Source organism: Mandrillus leucophaeus, unplaced genomic scaffold, assembly GCF_000951045.1.
Source record: "Mandrillus leucophaeus isolate KB7577 unplaced genomic scaffold, Mleu.le_1.0 Scaffold129, whole genome shotgun sequence".
Lineage (NCBI taxonomy): Eukaryota > Metazoa > Chordata > Mammalia > Primates > Cercopithecidae > Mandrillus > Mandrillus leucophaeus.
This window is the reverse complement of record NW_012101243.1, coordinates 2,493,160-2,512,574: the sequence shown is the minus strand read 5'-3', so window position 1 is coordinate 2,512,574 and position 19,415 is coordinate 2,493,160. Positions and strand designations below refer to the sequence as shown.

Genomic DNA, 19,415 nt, shown 5'->3' with positions numbered 1-19,415 from the left:
GCCCATGTAACCAGCCAACTGACGAGCCATGTCCAACCTAGATCAGCTGACTCCTTGCTGACTTACAGATGTATGAGCTAAGTAAACACTTGTTGTTGTTTTAAGCTACTGAATTCTGGAGTGGTTTATTAACATTTTTGTGGTACTAGCTAATTGATACAACATTTAAAAGTCTGGAGGGAAAAATGTAGGAAAAATCTGGAAATATATAACCCAAATGCTTACAGAGGAACTTTTAGTTAAAAATAACAGATTGATCACATGTGTTTATCATCTCTCCCGTCAACAATGTCACTAAAATGAAAACAAAAGATTAAAACCATATTAAACCACAAAGAAAATAAAAGGAGATTATAGCAAAACCAACTTTAATACAATAGTGAAAAAATATAAAGCAGGTGAGAGAAGAATAAATCACTTGGTGATGTGGAAGAAATTACAGCACAGTGGCCTACAAAGAGAACTACTAATAAAAATCAGCCAACTCACCCCACAGAACTTCTGAGAAATTCAGCACTAGAGTGCATCAGGTGCTATGGGAAGTGGCGGTAAGGCATAGAGAAAAAAAATCAAGTTGAAAGTTTATATACAGACCACTCAGAACAACAGGTGTTATCCCAACCATGTGCAGCCAAATGGCCATTGCCGCATAACCCATCCCTCTAACTTTCTACTCTACCCACAGAAGACCTCAGTTCTGGAGAAAGCTAACTGGAGAAAGGGCACAAGTCTAGGAACTACTTTGCACAGTAATGGGCTAAGGAGAGGTGTGGGCTGAAAAGCAATGAGGTGAAATAAAGTCTCCAGACTGAAACCAGCCACCTTCCCTGTTGCTGCTCTCACAACTCCAGCAGCTAGTCTTATGCACTCTCCACCCCCCAAAAAAGCCCTAACTCTGCCACCCCAGACAGGACTTTAGAGGATTCCTCTTTGGGAAAACTGAATAGCTTCAAAGCAAAATAAAACATGCAGATGATGACATTTGTAAATGCCCCTGACCCAAAGAAAGAGGCCAGCCCACTGCCTGATCCCCGCTACAGTGAAAATGATCCACCAACAATCCCTGCCCATTCACGGACTCTCCAGTCAATATGTTAGTGTCTCATTTAAAAATTTTTATTATTATTTTTTTACAGATGGCTGTCACCCAAGCTGGAGTATAGTGGCACAATCATAGCTCACTGCAGCCTCAAACTCCTAGGCTCGAGCGATCCTTCTGCCTCAGCCTCCTGAGTAGCTGGGACTATAGGCAAGTACCATCACACCAGACTAATTTCTTTTTTTTGGAGAGACGAGGTCTCACTATGTTGTCCAGGCTGGTCTTGAACTCCTGGCCTCAAGCAATCCTCCCACCTCAGCCTCCCAAAATGCTGGGATTATAGGTGTGAGTCATTGTGCCAGGCCATGTCTCACTCTTAAATAGAAACAGATAGCCAGGACTGCCATACATATAAGAAAATCATATGGAAGAAATCCTCCCAAAACAAACAGTTAAAAAAAAAAATACCAGGAAAACAAAGAGACTATGCTTGGAACAAACAGAAACTGAAAAGATGTATGTATAATCAGAGATATAACAGAGGATACTGTGGTGATAAAATAAAAATAGGATGCCTCAAAGAAACAACTAGAGACCAGGTGTAAATGTAGAAAAATGTAATAAATAAAATTAAAAAGTCAACAGAGGAGCTGGAAGATAAAAACAAGGAAAGGTCCCAGAAAAAGTAAGAGAAAGTAAGTAAAAATGATGGGAAAAACAATAGAAAATAAAATATGCATACTTGATCAATCAAGAAAATCCAACATCCAATAAACATACAAAACAAGAGGATAGAGAAAACAGAGGTGGAATTTGGAAAAGTTGTTCAGGAACACCCTCTAGAATTAAAGACACTAGTTTCCATACTGAAAGGGCCTACCAAGTGCTCCACATAATGAATTTAAAAAGACCCATGTCCAGACATAGCATCATAAAATTTCAAAACATTCAGGATAAAAAGAAGATGCTTAATTTTTCTTCTCCTTTTTTTGAGGCAGGGTCTTGCTCTGTCACCCAGGCTAGAGTGCAGTGTCACTATCTTGGCTCAATGTAGTCTTAACCTCCTGGGCTCAAGTGACCCTCCTGCCTCAGCCACCCAAGTAGCTAGGACTACAGGCGCATGTCACCATACCCAGCTAATTTTGTTCATTTTTTGTAAAGATGAGGTCTTACTATGTTGCCCAGGCTGGTTTTAAACTCCTAGGCTCAAGAGATCCTCTTGCCTCAGCCTCCCAAAGTGCTAGGATTACAGGCTTGAGCCACTGTGCCTGGCCAGAAGATATTAAATATTTCAGGAAAAAAAAAAACTGGGTTATATCCATGACCATAAAACGGCTCAATAGCTACCAAGATACTAGAAGACAATGAAGCAATGCTTTCAAAATTCTAAAGGAGAAGTTATTCGAGTCTAGAATTCTCAATCCTACCCAACTATTAATTTGGTGCTAAACCAGAAGAAAGATATTTTTTAGACATGGAATGACTCAAAATATATATCTCATACAACCTTTTTTTTTGTTTTTTTGAAACGGAGTCTCACTCTGTCACCCAGGCTGGAGTGCAGTGGTGCGATCTTGGCTCACTGCAACCTCCGCCTCCCAGGTTCAAGCAGTTCTCTGCCTCAGCCTCCCAAGTAGCTGGGATTACAGATGCCCACCACCACGCCTGGCTAATTTTTTGTGTTTTTAGTAGAGATGAGATTTCACAATCTTGGCCAGGCTGCTCTTAAACTCCTGACCTCGTGATCTACCTGCCTGGGCCTCCCAAAGTGCTGGGATTACAGGTGTGAGCCACTGTGCCCAGCCTTCATACACCCTTTCTTAGACAACTACTGAGAAAGTACTTCAGAAAAACAGAAAACAATCAATAAAAAGGAGAAGGAATCCAGGAGAGGAGGGATACAGAAGAGGAGATTTATGAAGGTAAGTTCCAGTATGACAGCTTTATACCAGGCCCAGAGAACAATCAGGACAGACTGGGGTACGATGAAAGATGTGTGAGGAAAATCTCCAGAAAAACAATAAAACCTATAAACTATTTGACGTGTTTAAGTGTTAAAAGAAAAAAAAAAAAAAATGTTAGGTACTTGACAGATCTAATGCAGCAACTAGGGAACAAAAACAGTGATTGGTACCCAAAAACTAAGCAAAAAAACCAAACAAGCAATAAAAGACAATTACTAATCCCAGGAAAAATAAAAGGTAGTACACGGAAGAAAAAAGTAGTCATAGTTACTACTATGCCCAGCAGTGGAATAACACATACAGTGTCATAAAATATAGATGCTGATATTGATTCAATAAAAACTATGATGTCGACCAGGTGCGGTGGTTCATGCCTGTAATCCTGACATTTCAGGAGGCCAAGGAGGGTGGATGGCTTAAGTCCAGGAGTTCGACAGCAGCCTGGGCAACATGGCAAAACCCCATCTCTACAAAAAATACAAAAATTAGCCAGGCATGATGGCGGGCGCTTGTAGTCCTAGCTACTCAGGAGGCTGAAGTGGGAGGATCACCCGAGCTGGGGAGGTCAAGGCTTCTGAGAGCCATGACTGTGCCACTGCACTCCAGCCTGAGTGACAGAGTGAGACCCTGTCTCGAAAACAAAACAAGACAAAACAAACAAACAAGAAACTATGGTGTAACTATTATAGGAAAATCAGGCAAAGGAGAAAAGGGGATATTGGTACCAAAGAGCTAATTTTTTTTTTTTTTTTTTTTTTTAGATGGAGTCTCGCTTTGTCACCCAGGCTGGAATGCAGTGGCATGATCTCGGCTCACTGCACCCTCCACCTGCCTGGCTCAAATAATTCTCCTGCCTCAGCCTCCTGAGTAGCTGGGATTACAGGCGCCCACCACCATGCCTGGCTGATTTTGTATTTTTAGTAGAGACGGGGTTTCACCATGTTGGTCAGACTGGTAACGAACTCGCGACCTCAGGCAATCCGCCTGCCTTGGCCTCCAAGTGCTGGGATTACAGGCGTGAGCCACCGTACTTGGCCCCAAAGAGCTAAATCTTTATCACTGTCCATGATGGGAGTGCAATAAATAATGTCTAAAATTTGTAATTCAGGAAATACAATATAAGGTCTTATTTAGAAATATGGAATACTAGCAAAAGCCAGAAAGCAGTTGCTTCAAAGAAGCTGAACTAGGGTTAGGAAGAAAGAGGAAGGCTGCTATTCTAATCATAAGCCTTTTAGAACCTTTTTAGATTTTTTTTTAAGAGATAAGGTCTCACCCTGTCAACTAGGCTGGAGTGTAGTGGCATGATCACAGCTCACTGCAGCCTCAAACTTGCAAGCTCAAGCAATCCTCCTGCCTCAGCCTCTCGAGTAGTTGGGACTACAGGTACATGCCACTGTGCTGGGCTAATTTGTTATGTTTTGCAGAGACAAAGTCTTGCTATGCTCCCCAGGCTGGGCGCAAGTGATCTTCCTGCCTCAGCTTCCCAAAGTGCTGAGATTACAGGTATGAGCCACCACACCTGGCCTAGAACTTTTTTTTAAAACTATGTTAACAGTGACTCTCTGAGCAGTTAAGTTTTTAAGATGTTTTAATTTTTTTTCTCCTGCCTTGTCTACATTTTCTAAATAATCTTGTAATACTTGTGTAATTTTTTAAAATGTTTTTAAGTGTTGCATTAAAAAAAAAAACAAAAAAAAACAAAACCACAGCATAAGTGTTACAAAATCTTGCATAAATCAGGGATCGAGCTTTGTACTCTCCCTTCAGGGCCTTACCTTTTATCGTAGTCAAAATGAAGAAAGCAATGAGGGTGTTGTTGATGGCACAGGTAGACTTGGCAACACAAGACAAAATCGTGTAAGGATTTAAGAGATAGCTGGGGAAGAACAAACATATTTGGCATTAGTAATCCTGACCAAGGAACCCTCGCCATTACAGCCAGCAAGTTCCAAGAGACTTACTAAAAGCTTACGCAAAGGAAGGCAGCTTCTTAGAAATGAGTTCCCCCAAGTAGAAGAGAATAGGGTGGGGGTTGGGGCTGGTAAGTAAAAGGTACTGAACATGGACTGCCTATTCTGTGCTGTGGGGTACATACAAAACTGCTGTATTTAATCACAGAGATTCTGTAACTCGCAATAACATCATTCCAGTTTTGCAGATGAGGAAACTGAGACTCAGTGGCAAAAGGACTTGCCCAAATTCTCACAAACTAATAAAATAAATCTATTCAAAATCAGGTCTTTCTAGCCCTATAAATGTTTTTACTATTTTAGATTTCAAAAAATGATAAAATTCTACCAATTCCCACAGAGCCACATATCTTAATAGCTCCATTTACCTCTGAGAACCAGGAAAGTACATTTTCCTCAGTCAGGTTCCTAAGCCCTGACACAGGTCATGCCAATCTAAGAGTTGAAGCAGCTTAGACGCAGCCTTCTTGGCAGTTAAGCAGAATCCACTGAGCCAGACCCCAAGGACAGAGTAAGTATCTACTGAGCTCAACAAGTCAGGCATCACAGAACTTCAAAGGACATTCAGACCCTCACTAGGAAGGAGTCAAGCTGAAACACCTAGTGTTTTCCTGAGGTGGGAAGGAATGAACTGAGAGAATGAATTCGAAATGCTTGTGAGTATGGAAATCTTAGATAGTCATAGCAAATTGTTTGTATTTATTTCTATCCTGCTTCCACAAAGGATTTGAGGCAGCTAAAATGAGAACAAGCCAGACGCGGTGGCTCACACCTGTAATCCCAGCACTTTGGGAGGTCAACACAGGCAGAGCACCTGAGGTCGGGAGTTTGAGACCAGACTGACCAACATGGAGAAACCCTGTCTCTACTAAAACTACAAAATTAGCCAGGCGTGATGGCACATGCCTGTAATCCCAGCTACTCGGGAGGCTGAGGCAAGAGAATCACTTGAATCCAGGAGGCGGAGGTTGCAGTGAACTGAGATGGAGCCATTACACTCCAGCCCGGGCAACAAGAGTGAAACTCAGTCTCAGAAAAAAAAAAAAAGAGAGAACAGATAATAAAAAATAGGCTGGCCATGGTGGCTCACACCTGTAATCCCAGAACTTTGGGAGGCCAAGCTGGGTGGATCACTTGAGCTCAAGTTCGAGACCAGCCTAGCCAACATGGCAAGACTCTGTCTCTACTTAAAAAAAAATACATAAAAACCACACCTGTAGTCCCAGATACTTGGGAGGCTGAAGTTGGATAATCACTTGAGTCCAGGAGGTGGAGGCTGCAGTGAGCTGTGATTATACCACTGTACTCCAGCCTGAATGACAGAGTGAGACTCCATCTCAAAAAAACTAAGAACAGATAAAAAATAATAGCAAAGTACAAATAGAAATAAAGAATCGGCTGGGCACAATAACTCACGCCTGTAATCCCAGCACTTTGGGAGGCTGAGGTGGGTGGATCATTTGAGGTCAGGCGTTCAAGACCAGCCTGGTCAACATGGTGAAAGCCCATCTCTGCTAAAAGTACAAAAAACAACCAGGCGTGGTGGGGGGTACCTGTAATCCCAGCTACTCACGAGGCTGAGGCAGGAGAATCACTTGAACCCGGGAGGTGGAGGTTGCAGTGAGCCAAGATTGTACCACTGCACTCCAGCCTGGGCAACAGAGCGAGACTCCATCTCAAAATAAATAAATGAGTAAATAATCAAGAGCAAGGAAAACATAAATAAAACAAGACAGTAAAGGCAATGGAAGGACCACCAAATGGGTATTCTACAGCACTATAGTAATCAGCTTCAAATTCGGCTCTGAGTTTCCTGGCAGACAAAGTGAAAAGATAGACTAGTTACATAATTCTGGTTATCAGATAGGAAGAAACATGCCAGTGTCTCAGGAAGAGATGATGATTATTATTCACAAATAAAGACCTTAAATCCAATACCTCCCACGACTGTGAGATTAGCAGTCCTACAGCCAAAGGCCTAGAAATTGCTGGTGGTTTTTTTCAGCAATTACAGACAGGCTTGTTACTTAATCTTTAAAGAAACAGCTGCTGCTATTACAAAACTACCCCCAGGACACATATAAGTCCATAAGGGATTCATAAAGTTGCTAAATTTCTGGTTCTATTAAGGTAGATCCCACCAAGATTTCTGAAATACATAGATTAGAACTGATAGTCTAAAACTATTTGGTGGGAAGAAAAAAAAGCCATTTCTAAATAGCAGGTGACATTCAAGCAGCAGCTGCGTAGACATCTAACAGGGAATAGGAAATCCACACACAAGGCAGAAGGTTGAGTAAACGAGTCTCACAAGGCCCCTTCTAATTCTGAAGTTCTAAGGGCGTGTTTTTCCACGAGGAAACTTGTTTGTCTTGTTTACTGTATATCCCTAGAAACTGGTATACTATTAATATTCAATGACTGTTAGTGGATTGAATAATTATAATAATTATTCACATTTGCCTATCTCAGGAAGATAAATGGGAATAACCCAAAAGAGTACAACTTAACAGTAGCACTGGGTACTCCCTGGAGAATTCTTTCACAGAGCCTCAATAAGTTCCAGCCTTCCACATGGGTCACCCAGCTGGAATGCATCTGTTTGGCACTTCAGTTTTATGAGCTACAAATGGGGGACTATACTGTACGTGAAACATAAGAGCTGCTTGAAACGGCAGTCACATAAAAACCAAACTTTTATTCAATCTATACATCACAATTGAAAAACTTTTTCTTTAGAAACACTGGTTATAAGTAGGCTGGAACCCAGATCAGCACGGAGTCAAAAAGCATTTGTGAAGGGTTTGATTGTACACAGCCCTGTGTGAGTCTTTGTCCCAAGAGAGACAGAATGGCTCTGTCTCTTTTGCTGGCCAGAACAACAGAACCCAGTTGTGCAACAGAACTACAGCAAATACTTGATGACTAAGATTGCAAATCTCCAAAAATACAACAAACGACATGGGAAAGTCTCATCAGATTTTCCTCGCATTTGTTGGCACTAAGCCTTGTTTTGTCAGGGAATACTTACAACAGGGCCACTTTCAGAGGGATGTAACGCATTTCCATAGGGGTTCGGATGAGTTCAGCCACATCTGGGGCATACTGGTCCAGTTCTAGGAGGAGTTTCTGCTTTTTAAACTAGAAAAAAAAAAAAAAAAAAGGAAAAGATAAAACACAGGAAACAATTCACTTCCCATTGTTTTTATGCTGAAGACAAAAGTGCTTTCCATGGCCCACATGGCCCTGCCTGGTCTGGCCCTACCTCCCCAGGCTCATCTCACACTTGCCCCTCCCCTTCCCCTTTCGGGGTGCCAGCACCATGAACATGCTGTGTCCCTCCTGTTCCCAGACCTTTGCATTGACCTGGAATAATTTATTCTTCTCTTTCCCTAGTTAACTCCCACATGGTCCTTAGATCTCAGTTAAATCATCATTTCCTTAGGAAGGCACACTTTCCCTCACCACCCCACACCCAGGTAAAATCCCCCTATTATATATGTTTTTTCATAGCATTGTTCACAGTTAATAACTTTTTCACTTATTTATATGATTGACTAATGTCTGTCTCCCTCACTACACTAAGAGTTCCATGAGGGCAAGGACCATGTTTATTTGCTTACCATGTATGACTAACACCTGGCACAGTGGACAAACAATAAATGTCTGCTGAATGGCCAAATGAATGACTTGCTGGCAAAGCAAAGTTCTTAGCCATTTGAAGAGTTATCATCAGTGGCCTAAAGACTCCAAAGTTCCATCCATGAAGAAGTATTTTCAAGCAAGGTAGAATGATCCCAAATGTCACAGTATCTTGGGTTATGTTTTACTTCCACGGAGAAGGTGTAGAATGGCCATGATGATCAAGAGGAGGAAAGCTGGGTGTGGGTGGGCAGCTGGATAGTTAATAGGGAGCGGGATGGGGGTGGAAAGCTCTTGCTTTCCGCTGGTGGGTCCCAACAAGTTCATGGGTGTGTTCCAGAATGAAAAAAAGGTAGGCAACCTTATAAGCAAACATGGGTCAGAATATAGATGAGAAAGCCTCTCAACCCAAAACTGGTGGCCCTGTTGATTTAATGATCAAAGAATGTCACTTAGACAATATAAAATCAATGCTGCCATCTATTAGAAAACAGAGTATTTAAGAGGAGCCAAGATAGCTAGTGCTTAACTATGAATGATTAAAAATTTAATGATGTGGCCGGGCGAGGTGGCTCACGCCTGTAATCCCAACACTTTGGGAGGCCGAGGCGGGTGGATCACGAGGTCAGGAGATCGAGACCATCCTGGCTAACACGGTGAAACCCCGTATCTACTAAAAATACAAAAAATTAGCCGGGCGTGGTGGCGGGCGCCTGTAGTCCCAGCTACTGGGAGGCTGAGGCAGGAGAATGGCGTGAACCCGGGAGGCGGAGCTTGCAGCGAGCCGAGATCGCGCCACCGCACTCCAGCCTGGGAGACAAAGTGAGACTCCTTCTCAAAAACAAAAAAACAAACAAACAAAAAAACCAAAAAAATAAAAAATAAAAAAATAAAAAAAAAAAAATAAAAAAATTAAAATAAAATAAAAATTTAATGATGTAAAAAGCAAATCACACTAGAATATATACTGCATTGTGCCATTTACACAAAGTTAAAAGCACATAAAATAATACTATGTGTTATTTAGTAACATACATAGTAAAAGTCAAGGCCATGTGTGTGGATGATAACCACTAGATTCAGAACAGTGGTACTGGGTAGGAGGGGAAATAGGGAGATGAAAGTATGAGAGAGAGAGAGAGAGAGCTGTAGGAGTAAATTTTTTTCAGCCTGAAAATAGGTTCAAAAGTATATACTACGCTTTATTTATTTTTGCATGTCTTAGGTCTTTCAAAATTTAAAAAAAAAAAATTAACCAAAAAATATTTTTAGAAGACCATCTTTTAGTTCAAAAGAAAATCAAGAAGTCATCACAGGAATAGATTTCTTGCATAGGTTTAGGTAAAGGCTTAATCTAAAAACCTGAAACAAACTTTAAAAACCTCCCTTTGATCATCTCTGTTCTTCTCACAGTTGGCAGAGTCCAAGTTAAGTGGTGGGAATTACCAGTAAGATTTATGGTGCCATTCACAGCTGGGGTTGTTTAATTAAAACGACAAAATATAAACCAAGGTGCTTTTATCACAAAGAAGGGGGCTGGCTCAGCAATCAAGTGCTTAGTGAGGACAGCTGCAGCAGTGGTAGCAGGAAGGAGGCCTCACTAGCTAAGAGGTCGAGAGTTCTGCAGCAAAAACAAGGCCACCTGGATGTGAGATCCACAAAGAAGGCTGTGAGAAAGGAATGGAGTTCATCCAGGGGCAACCAGAGAGACAGGTGGGAATGCAGACCCATTCCCCAGGCTGGAAGCCAGCCAGCAGGGCTGCACTGAAAGAATGAAGCAGCTACCAGGGATGTGTACATCCTGGGCAAAGGTGACACTGTGCCAGCAATGGAAGATAAGTACTTCCTTATAACCACAATCTTCTCAAATACTTTAAAACAGAAAGATCTGAAAGGAGTCTCCAGGTGGGAAGACACAGAGATCAACAATCCCCACATTCTCAGCTTTCTTGTCTCCCTCAATTTCACCAGTACAGGCACTGTTACGGCTCTCCTCATAGGCCCAATATCAGCTCCCCTAAGTGTAGACAAAATCCCTTTTAAAAATCCCTATTGCATCCAGCTAGAGACAGGAAAGTGGCTAAAATCAATGGAAATTTTTAAAATTATACACACGTGTGCACGCGCACACACACACGCACACCCCTCAATAAAATATAAAATGAAGTTAGAGTACACATTAAAATCTGAAGATCAATATTTCCAGATACATTCATTAGTCTTGACAATGATAAGATTAAAAACAATGACAGGAGAGATTAAAAGTGATGTGAAGGGTAGTGACCTGGATATCTTACCTTTGTGATCACTAATCAGCTTGTAGACAGATGGTATGCTTTTCCATATGTATGTTATATGAAAAAATTAAAATGTTTTAATTTAAAAAAATATCCAGGGTGAAGTCTTCCTTTCTTTCCACCCACTCCTCTATACAGCCCTTTCCCTGTCCCTTGAAACATAGGTTTTACAAGGACATAATTCCCCTATTTCAAATAAAGGGCATTTTCTTTTTTTTTTCCTTGGGAGACAAGTCTTGCTCTGTTGCCAGGCTGGAGTGCAGTGTTGGGATCTCAGCTCACCGCAACCTCCGCCTCCCAGGTTCAAGCGATTTTCCTGTCTCAGCCTCCTGAGTAGCTGGGATTAACAGGCACCTGCCACCACACCCGGCTAATTTTTGTACTTTTAGTAGAGATGGGGTTTCACCATGTTGGTCAGGTTGGTCTTGAACTCCTGACCTTGTGATCTGCCCGCCTCAGCCTCCCAAAGTGTTCGGATTACAGGCGTGAGCCACAGCACCCGGCTATAAAGGGCTTTTTCTAATCATTGAAGCTGCATCTACTTTCATTTGCGTTCCCCAAAACCATGGTGGGGTGGGGGAGAGGAAACACTCCATCCCTGCCCCTACTCCTCTCCAACTGTTAGCCTCAGCACATTCCAAATTTAGGAGCCTAGCCTCCAAATTTACAACCCGCTAAGCATATTAAGGGGACACAGGTTTTTATCACCCATTATCAAACCACCTGCAGCTCTCTTAACACAAATTCTCAGTTCCAAACAAGAAGCATCATCTCAGCAAAGGACAGACTAGACTAACATTGTTTTTGTCAAGTGAGATAGATGTAAAATGTCATGATAACCAACTGGTCACCATCGGCATTCAGCCCGCAGGCTAACAGCTGGAGAGGAGGTGGGGGTGCAGTCCCGTCTCTGCCCTATAGTTCTCCCGGATGCATCTGTGTGTAGACACAGTTTCATTACCAAGGATAAAAAGACTCAAATCCCACCAAGATTTAAATACTTCCCAGACTATGTGATATGAACCCTTCTGACAAAGGGGAGAAGATTTAGAGGAAGACATGCTGCTATCCAATCTAAATCAACAGTAGTATGTTAGTATCATCAAAATCTGCCATTTAGAATGAGTTAATTTTTGACACAGAACACATAAAACTCCTATTCTGATGAAGAAACCTAATGTTCTAATAGTCTGAACTCTAAAAGTGGAAAAACAAAAACACTCCAAATTTTACGTCAGTCTTGGTGATACCAGAATGTCTTGGTGCACTAAAAACCAGGGTATTGACAAGATCATTTGGCTTTCTCTCTCCCTCTTTAAATCATGCAAGGAAAAAACCCAAAAATCTCTATATATTTCCAAATAAACTCAGAAATAACAAATGAATTACAATTATTGGTGCTCTAAATTAAAGGCATCTCTCCTATTGACATTGAAACCTGACTTTGTTAGGCAATTAACTGAAACCTAGTTTCATTGCTTCCTCATAAACCACCTCTACCATTAAAAATTGTTTTGAGACAGTGTTTCACTCTGTCACTCAGGCGGGAGTGCAGTGGCAGGACCACAGCTCACTGCAGCTGTGACCTCCCTTGCTCAAGCCATCCTCCTGTCTCAGCCTCCAGAGTAGCTGGGACCTCAGGCACATACCACCACTCCTGGCTAATTTTTTAAAAAAATTTTTGTAGAGACAGGGTCCCACTATGTTGCCCAGGCTGGTCTTCAGCAAAAAACTGTTTTAATTGGGGAGCGTGGGAAGTTTTTTTTATGAGAACTGAGCAGGGAAAAAAAATACATATGGCATTAGCATCTAATCAACTTCCATTAAAACACATTTTGTTTTATATTTTGGTTATTAAGATCTGGGTAATTGTGATCTTAGATGAAAGCTACAAATCCTCCTTCAGATATTCGTATCTATATCATACACACACATATATATCTCTCACATATATATACGTGCACACACACATACATATCTCACATATATATATATGCACACACACCGGTTTATTTTTTCCCTACTCTTTTATTTTTTTTATTTTTATTTTTTTTGAGATACAGACAGCGGCGGGATCCTGGCTCACTGCAATCTCCACCTCCCTGGTTCAAATGATTCTCATGCCTCAGCCTCCCAAGTAGCTGGGATTACAGGTGCACGCCATCACACTCAGCTAATCTTTGTATTATTGGTAGAGACTGTCTACCTACCCAACCTATCTCAGAGAAGAAGAAAGTCACTGCTAATTTATCTCTGAATTCCTCAGCTTATGAATCCCATGCCCAATTTTGGCCCTCAAGAGAATCCTGTTAAAGCATTTCATCTCAGCCCCTAAAGTTTTCAAGATATGCTCCATTAGTTTAAGATATGTACTCCTGGTCGGGCACGGTGGCTCAAGCCTGTAATCCCAGCACTTTGGGAGGCCGAGACGGGTGGATCACGAGGTCAGGAGATCGAGACCATCCTGGCTAACACGGTGAAACCCCGTCTCTACTAAAAAATACAAAAAACTAGCCAGGCGAGGTGGCGGGCACCTGTAGTCCTAGCTACTCGGGAGGCTGAGGCAGGAGAATGGCGTGAACCTGGGAGGCGGAGCTTGCAGTGAGCTGAGATCCGGCCACTGCACTCCAGCCTGGGCCACAGAGCGAGACTCCGTCTCCAAAAAAAAAAAAAAAAACCAAAACAAAAGATACGTACTCCCTGGTCTTGGTGATACTAAGTCTCTAAAATATAGTTCTTAATTTTACAGGAAGAATCAAAGACTGCACACTAATAACAGTTATGAACTCTCAGTAACAATGACATACGCACATACACATATAATTCTTCATACCATTTCCATGGTTTCATAGGCCCATTAAGGCTATAAATGAACCCCAAGTTAAGAACCCTGTCTAGATTTTTTTTTTTTTTTTTTTTTTGAGACGGAGTCTCGCTCTGTCACCCAGGCTGGAGTGCAGTGGCCGGACCTCAGCTCACTGCAAGCTCCGCCTCCCGGGTTTACGCCATTCTCCTGCCTCAGCCTCCCGAGTAGCTGGGACTACAGGCGCCTGCCACCTCGCCCGGCTAAGTTTTTGTATTTTTAGTAGAGACGGGGTTTCACTGTGTTAGCCAGAATGGTCTCGATCTCCTGACCTTGTGATCCGCCCGTCTCGGCCTCCCAAAGTGCTGGGATTACAGGCTTGAGCCACCGCACCCGGCCAGTCTAGATATTTTTAAAAATCTCTCTGAGGTCTAAAATTCTAGAATTCACCAGCTTCATCTGTCACTGATGACCAGTGACACAGAAAAGCAGACTGCTATTTCTGGTTTTATTAGTAACAAAAGCTAAAATGAACCACAAACATTCAATGCCAATGAGATGCAGCCTTATTTCACCCCAGCCTAAATCTTCTCTCTCAGTGGCTCCCAGCCAATCAAGGAGTATTGTAGCCATATAACTACATGGGTGGTACAGAAGATTAATCTGTTAACTTTCTCAGATCCCAGGAAAAGAAGAATGGTCCCACTATGCAATTCCCCTTGGCTATTACATATGGATTAAGACTGAAGTTTATCTCAGGCATTTAATACATGCTAAATTTTCCAATTAAGATTACTTTCTGCAGGGAGACAGAAATGACACTGAGAATCCAATTTTACCTCAGATAGGCGTAACAGTGACTTAAAAGCTGTATTTCTCTTCCTTTGCAAGAAAAAAAAAAAAAAGACTGGTAAAAGGACTGGAAGATTTTTAAGGGTCCTCATTAATGACAGATAATATAACTGTTGTTCAGTGCTACTCCAGAAGTCTGAACTTGCACAGGTATGTGGATATTAATAGTTATTAATAAGCTACATAGATGGCCGGGCGCGGTGGCTCAAGCCTGTAATCCCAGCACTTTGGGAGGCCGAGGCGGGTGGATCACGAGGTCAGGAGATCGAGACCATCCTGGCTAAGATGGTGAAACCCCGTCTCTACTAAAAATACAAAAAACTAGCTGGGCGAGGTGGCGGGCGCCTGTAGTCCCAGCTACTCGGAGGCTGAGGCAGGAGAATGGCAGAATGGCGTGAACCCGGGAGGCGGAGCTTGCAGTGAGCTGAGATCGCGCCACTGCACTCCAGCCTGGGTGACACAGCGAGACTCTGTCTCAAAAAAATAAATAAATAAATAAATAAGCTACATAGATTAGATGAAGCTGACCCTTCTTTATCTGTTAGTAAAGCTGTCTTGTGGGTTTGGGGTTGATCATTCCACGGTTGGCTCAACAGGCCAGAATTCTCACCATCACTTCCTAGCACTTTAAAGCAGCCAGATCCTTAAGTATAAGATCTTTGATTCTTTGTAATAACAAAGACCAGAAGGTTACCAAATTCCACCAGCGTTGTCCCACCCACAAACTACTTACCACAACTTTATTGAAGTCCTGGATTGCAAAATACAGGGCAATGGCAGTGAGTGCATCAGTTATCTGTCAAAAGAAAGACAAATAATAGGAAACAGAACACAGTTAGTAAGTGTAAGAGTACTAGAGTGCTACCAGGGCTTGGAGTTTTGAGATAGTGATGGACTACCCAGTACTGGACTCTTACAATCAGGCAGAACTTCAACCCTCACTTTGACTACCCAAAGATAAGGCCCATTCAGGGAGAGTGAACTAGAAATCCCTGAGGATCAGGACCCATCTAGGTTCACTTCAGTTTAGTGGCCCACATCTGCTCTAGAATTGCAAGTTACTTACGCTTTTTGTAAAATGGAAATAATACCCACTGCTTTGCAGGCCTGATGTATGTCAAGTGCCTAGCATACACAGTAAATAGCATTCGTTATAATTACTAAGGAAGACCTCAGTGGGCTTCCTGGGTATTTCTTGACTCAAATTTTCAATGCCAGACAACAGTTTCAAATTGCTATGCTCTCAAAACATAGACCTGTCATCTCAATTCTGAAGCTTCTCGCCCCTGAAAGCCTCAAGCCTGTCCTCTTCTTCCATAATGACTCACAGAATCTCTTGGCAAAATGCTTAGGAAATTCAGAATGCCCTCCACACTGGCATCACAATTAAAGCCGATCACAGAATCTCGGAGCTAGAAAATGCAAGACTATATATAGCCCAGAAACCAAATTCTAAAAAGAGTAAGTATTTGGAACTGGTTACACATCAGAAACTATTCCTCACACTTCCATAATACTGCCACAGTTCCATGAATTCAAAGTAAAGACATAAATTTTTGCTTTTATTTTCTGAGAAACTCCTGTGTTCCTAAGATAGATTTTTTTTTTTCTTTAAAAAAAAAGATGACAAGCTGGGCACTGTGGCATATGCCCATAGTCCCAGCAGCTGAAGAGGCTGAAATGGGAGGACCACTTAAGTCCAGGAGTTCCCAGCAGCTGAAGAGGCTGAAATGGGAGGACCACTTAAGTCCAGGACTTCCCAGCAGCTGAAGAGGCTGAAATGGGAGGACCACTTAAGTCCAGGAGTTTAAGACCAGCCTGGGCAACACAGTGAGACTGCATCTCAGAAAAGGAAAAAAAAAAGAGAGAGAGAGAGAGACAATAAACCATAAAATTTAAAAATATATACATACCAATTTTATATGGAAGGTTACTTACCATAAACACCAATTCAGCATAGTCAATTAGGAAATGAAAGAGGTATATTATCAATGGAGTCTGCAGAAAAAAAAACAGACACGTAAAAAAAATAAGCTAAACCTTACTATTACCAGTTTCCAGAGTAGGGAGTGGGGAGAAAACTATTATGTCAGCAAACTATTATGCCAGTATTCTCCTTCCTGGAATACTGTTCTATGCCAGCTGGCCAGTGTGCATATGGTGGATAATAATTTCGTATCACTGGACCATTTTGTGCTGCTGGGACTATCTGTTGAATTGAGTAAAGGAAATAAAGTCTGATGTGTTAAATATCCATTAAAGAATAGTCAACGCACTGGCCGGGCGTGGTGGCTCACACCTGTAATCCCAGCACTTTGGGAGGCCGAAGCGGGCGGATCACGAAGTCAGGAGATGGAAACTAACATGGTGAAATCCCGTCTCTACTAAAAATACAAAAAAATTAGCCGGGCATGGTGGCGGGTGCCTGTAGTCCCAGCTACTCAGGAGGCTGAGGCAGGAGAATGGCCTGAATCCGGGAGGCAGAGCTTGCAGTGAGCCGGTGTCGCGCCACTGCCCTCCAGCCTGGGCGACAGAGCAAGACTCCGTCTCAAAAAAAAAAAAAGTCAACATACTAAAGGTAAGAAGTGAATTGTAGTTCTAAGACATATATAATAGCCAAGGGGAATTCTACAACAGAACAAGATTGCTGACTTCATTTCACTCACAAAATGAGCTTCTTCTGTTCTCTGATAAGTTTGTATAATATTTTTTATTTATTTTCTTGAGAACAATTCAGAAAAGACTAATGTTATTTCTTCCTCAAAGATCTGGGAAAGTGCACTCACTGTGAAGCCATCTCTGCCTGGATTTTGAGAGAAGACTTTAAATTATAGATTCAATTTCTTTCACAGATAAAACATTCAGATTTGCTGTTTTTTCTTTGTCAATTTAGGTAAGTTGTATTTTTCTAGGAATTTGTCCATTTCATCTAAATTTTCAAGCTTACTGACAAAATTGTTCATAGTATTTCATTTTTTATTTTTTAAGGCAATACATTTTCCTACGAGTACGGATTTAGTTGCATCACACGAGTTTTGATGTTGGGTTTTTTTGAGATGGAGTCTTGTTCTGTCACCCAGGCTGGAGTGCAATGACATGATCTTGGCTCACTGCAACCTCTGCCTCCTGGGTTCAAGTGATTCTCCTGCCTCAGCCTCCCAAGTAGCTGGGCTTACAGACGCCTGCCACCATGCCCAGCTAATTTTTGGATTTTTAGTAGAGACGGGGTTTCACCATGTTGGTCAGGCTGGTCTGGAACTCCTAACCTCAAGTGATCCACCTGCCTCAGACTCCCAAACTGCTGGCATTACAGGTGGGAGCAACTGCGCCCAGCCATTTTCTTCAATATTATTCAATTGAAAATATATTCTAATTGCCAGTAACATTTCTTCTTTGAGACTACTTTAAAATGTACCATGCTCAATTTCCAAATACTTAGGAGTTTTCTTTTTTTTTTTTTTTGAGACAGAGTCTCGCACTGTTGCCAGGGCTGGTGTGCAGTGGCATGATCTCGCTTGTTGCAACCTCTGCCTCCACGGTTCAAATGATTCTCCTGCCTCAGCCTCCCCAGTAGCTAGGATTACAGGTGCCAGTCACCACGCCTGGCTAATTTTTTAAATTATTTATATATTTATTTTGAGATGGGGTTTCACTGTTGTTGCTCAGGTTGGAGTGCAATGACACGATCTCAGCTCACCGCAACCTCCACCTCCTGGGTTCAAGCAATTCTCCTGCCTCAGCCACCACACTTGGCTAATTTTGTATTTTTAGTAGAGACGGGGTTTCTCCATGTTGGTCAGGCTAGTCTCGAACTCCCGATCTCAGGGGATCCACCCACCTCAGCCTCCCATAGTGCTGAGATTACAGGTGTGAGCCATCGTGCCCGGCCATTTTTGTTTGTTTGTTTGTTTGAGATGGAGTCTTGCTCTGTTGCCCAGGCTAGAGGGCAGTGGCATAATCTCGGCTCACTGCAACCTCCACCTCCCAGGTTCAAGTGATTCTCCTGCCCCAGCCTCCCAAGTAGCTGGGATTGCAGCCGCGTGCCACCGCACCTGGCTAATTTTTGTATTTTTAGTAGAGACGGGGTTTCACCATCTTGGCCAGGCTGGTCTCAAACTCCTGACCCGCCTCAGCCTCCCAAAGTGCTGGGATTACAGGTGTGAGCCACTGTGCCCGGCCTAATTTTTTTTGTATTTTCAGTAGAGATGGAGTTTCACTATGTTGGCCAGGCTGGTCTCGATCTCCTGACCTCATGATCCACCTGCCTTGGCCTCCCATTCTTTTTATATTTTTGTAATTTCTTTCTGGCTTAACTCTATTGTGGTAATAGAAAATACACTATATGATTGCAATCATTTAAAATGTGTTGTGACTTGCTTAACGATCCATTATATGGTCAACTTTGATAAGTACTGCAGGTACATTCGAATATGCATACTAACACCTATGGCTGCATCATTCTATATATGACATGTAGGTTCAGTTTGCTAATGATTTGTTCAAATCTTCTATATCCTTATTAATTTTTTTGGTCTGTTTGTTCTATCACTGACTGAAAGAGGGATGTTAAAAATCACCCAGTCAGGCACAGTGGCTCATGCCTGTAATCTCAGCACTTTGTGGGGCTAAGGTGGGAGGATCACCTAAGCCTAGGCATTTGAGAACAGCCTGGACAACATAGTGGAACCGTGCCTCTATAAAATATTTTTAAAATTAGCTGGCTGAGCTAGCATGCACCTGTAATCCAAGCTTCTTGGGAGGCTGAGTTGGGAGAATTGCTTGAGCCCAGAGAGGTGGAGGCTGCAGTGAGACTGTTTGTGCCGCTGCATTCCAGCCTGGGCAACA

General features: G+C 42.3%; 1 protein-coding gene across 2 annotated transcripts in view; it reads right to left on the bottom strand.

The window, feature by feature from the left end:
* The window catches only part of PIGU (phosphatidylinositol glycan anchor biosynthesis, class U), a 107,916-nt gene that overhangs the window by 69,601 nt on the left and 18,900 nt on the right, over positions 1 to 19,415 (bottom strand). Inside the window, exons 3-6 of one of the 2 annotated variants that reach the window (XM_011972428.1) lie at positions 16,509 to 16,568; positions 15,304 to 15,366; positions 8,008 to 8,117; positions 4,782 to 4,882 (exon numbers count right to left, since the gene is read on the bottom strand). In XM_011972428.1, coding sequence (XP_011827818.1) covers positions 4,782 to 4,882; positions 8,008 to 8,117; positions 15,304 to 15,366; positions 16,509 to 16,568 — 334 coding nt within the window. The remainder of the gene's footprint in view (positions 1 to 4,781; positions 4,883 to 8,007; positions 8,118 to 15,303; positions 15,367 to 16,508; positions 16,569 to 19,415) is intronic. The other variant, XM_011972429.1, reaches the window with a different exon arrangement.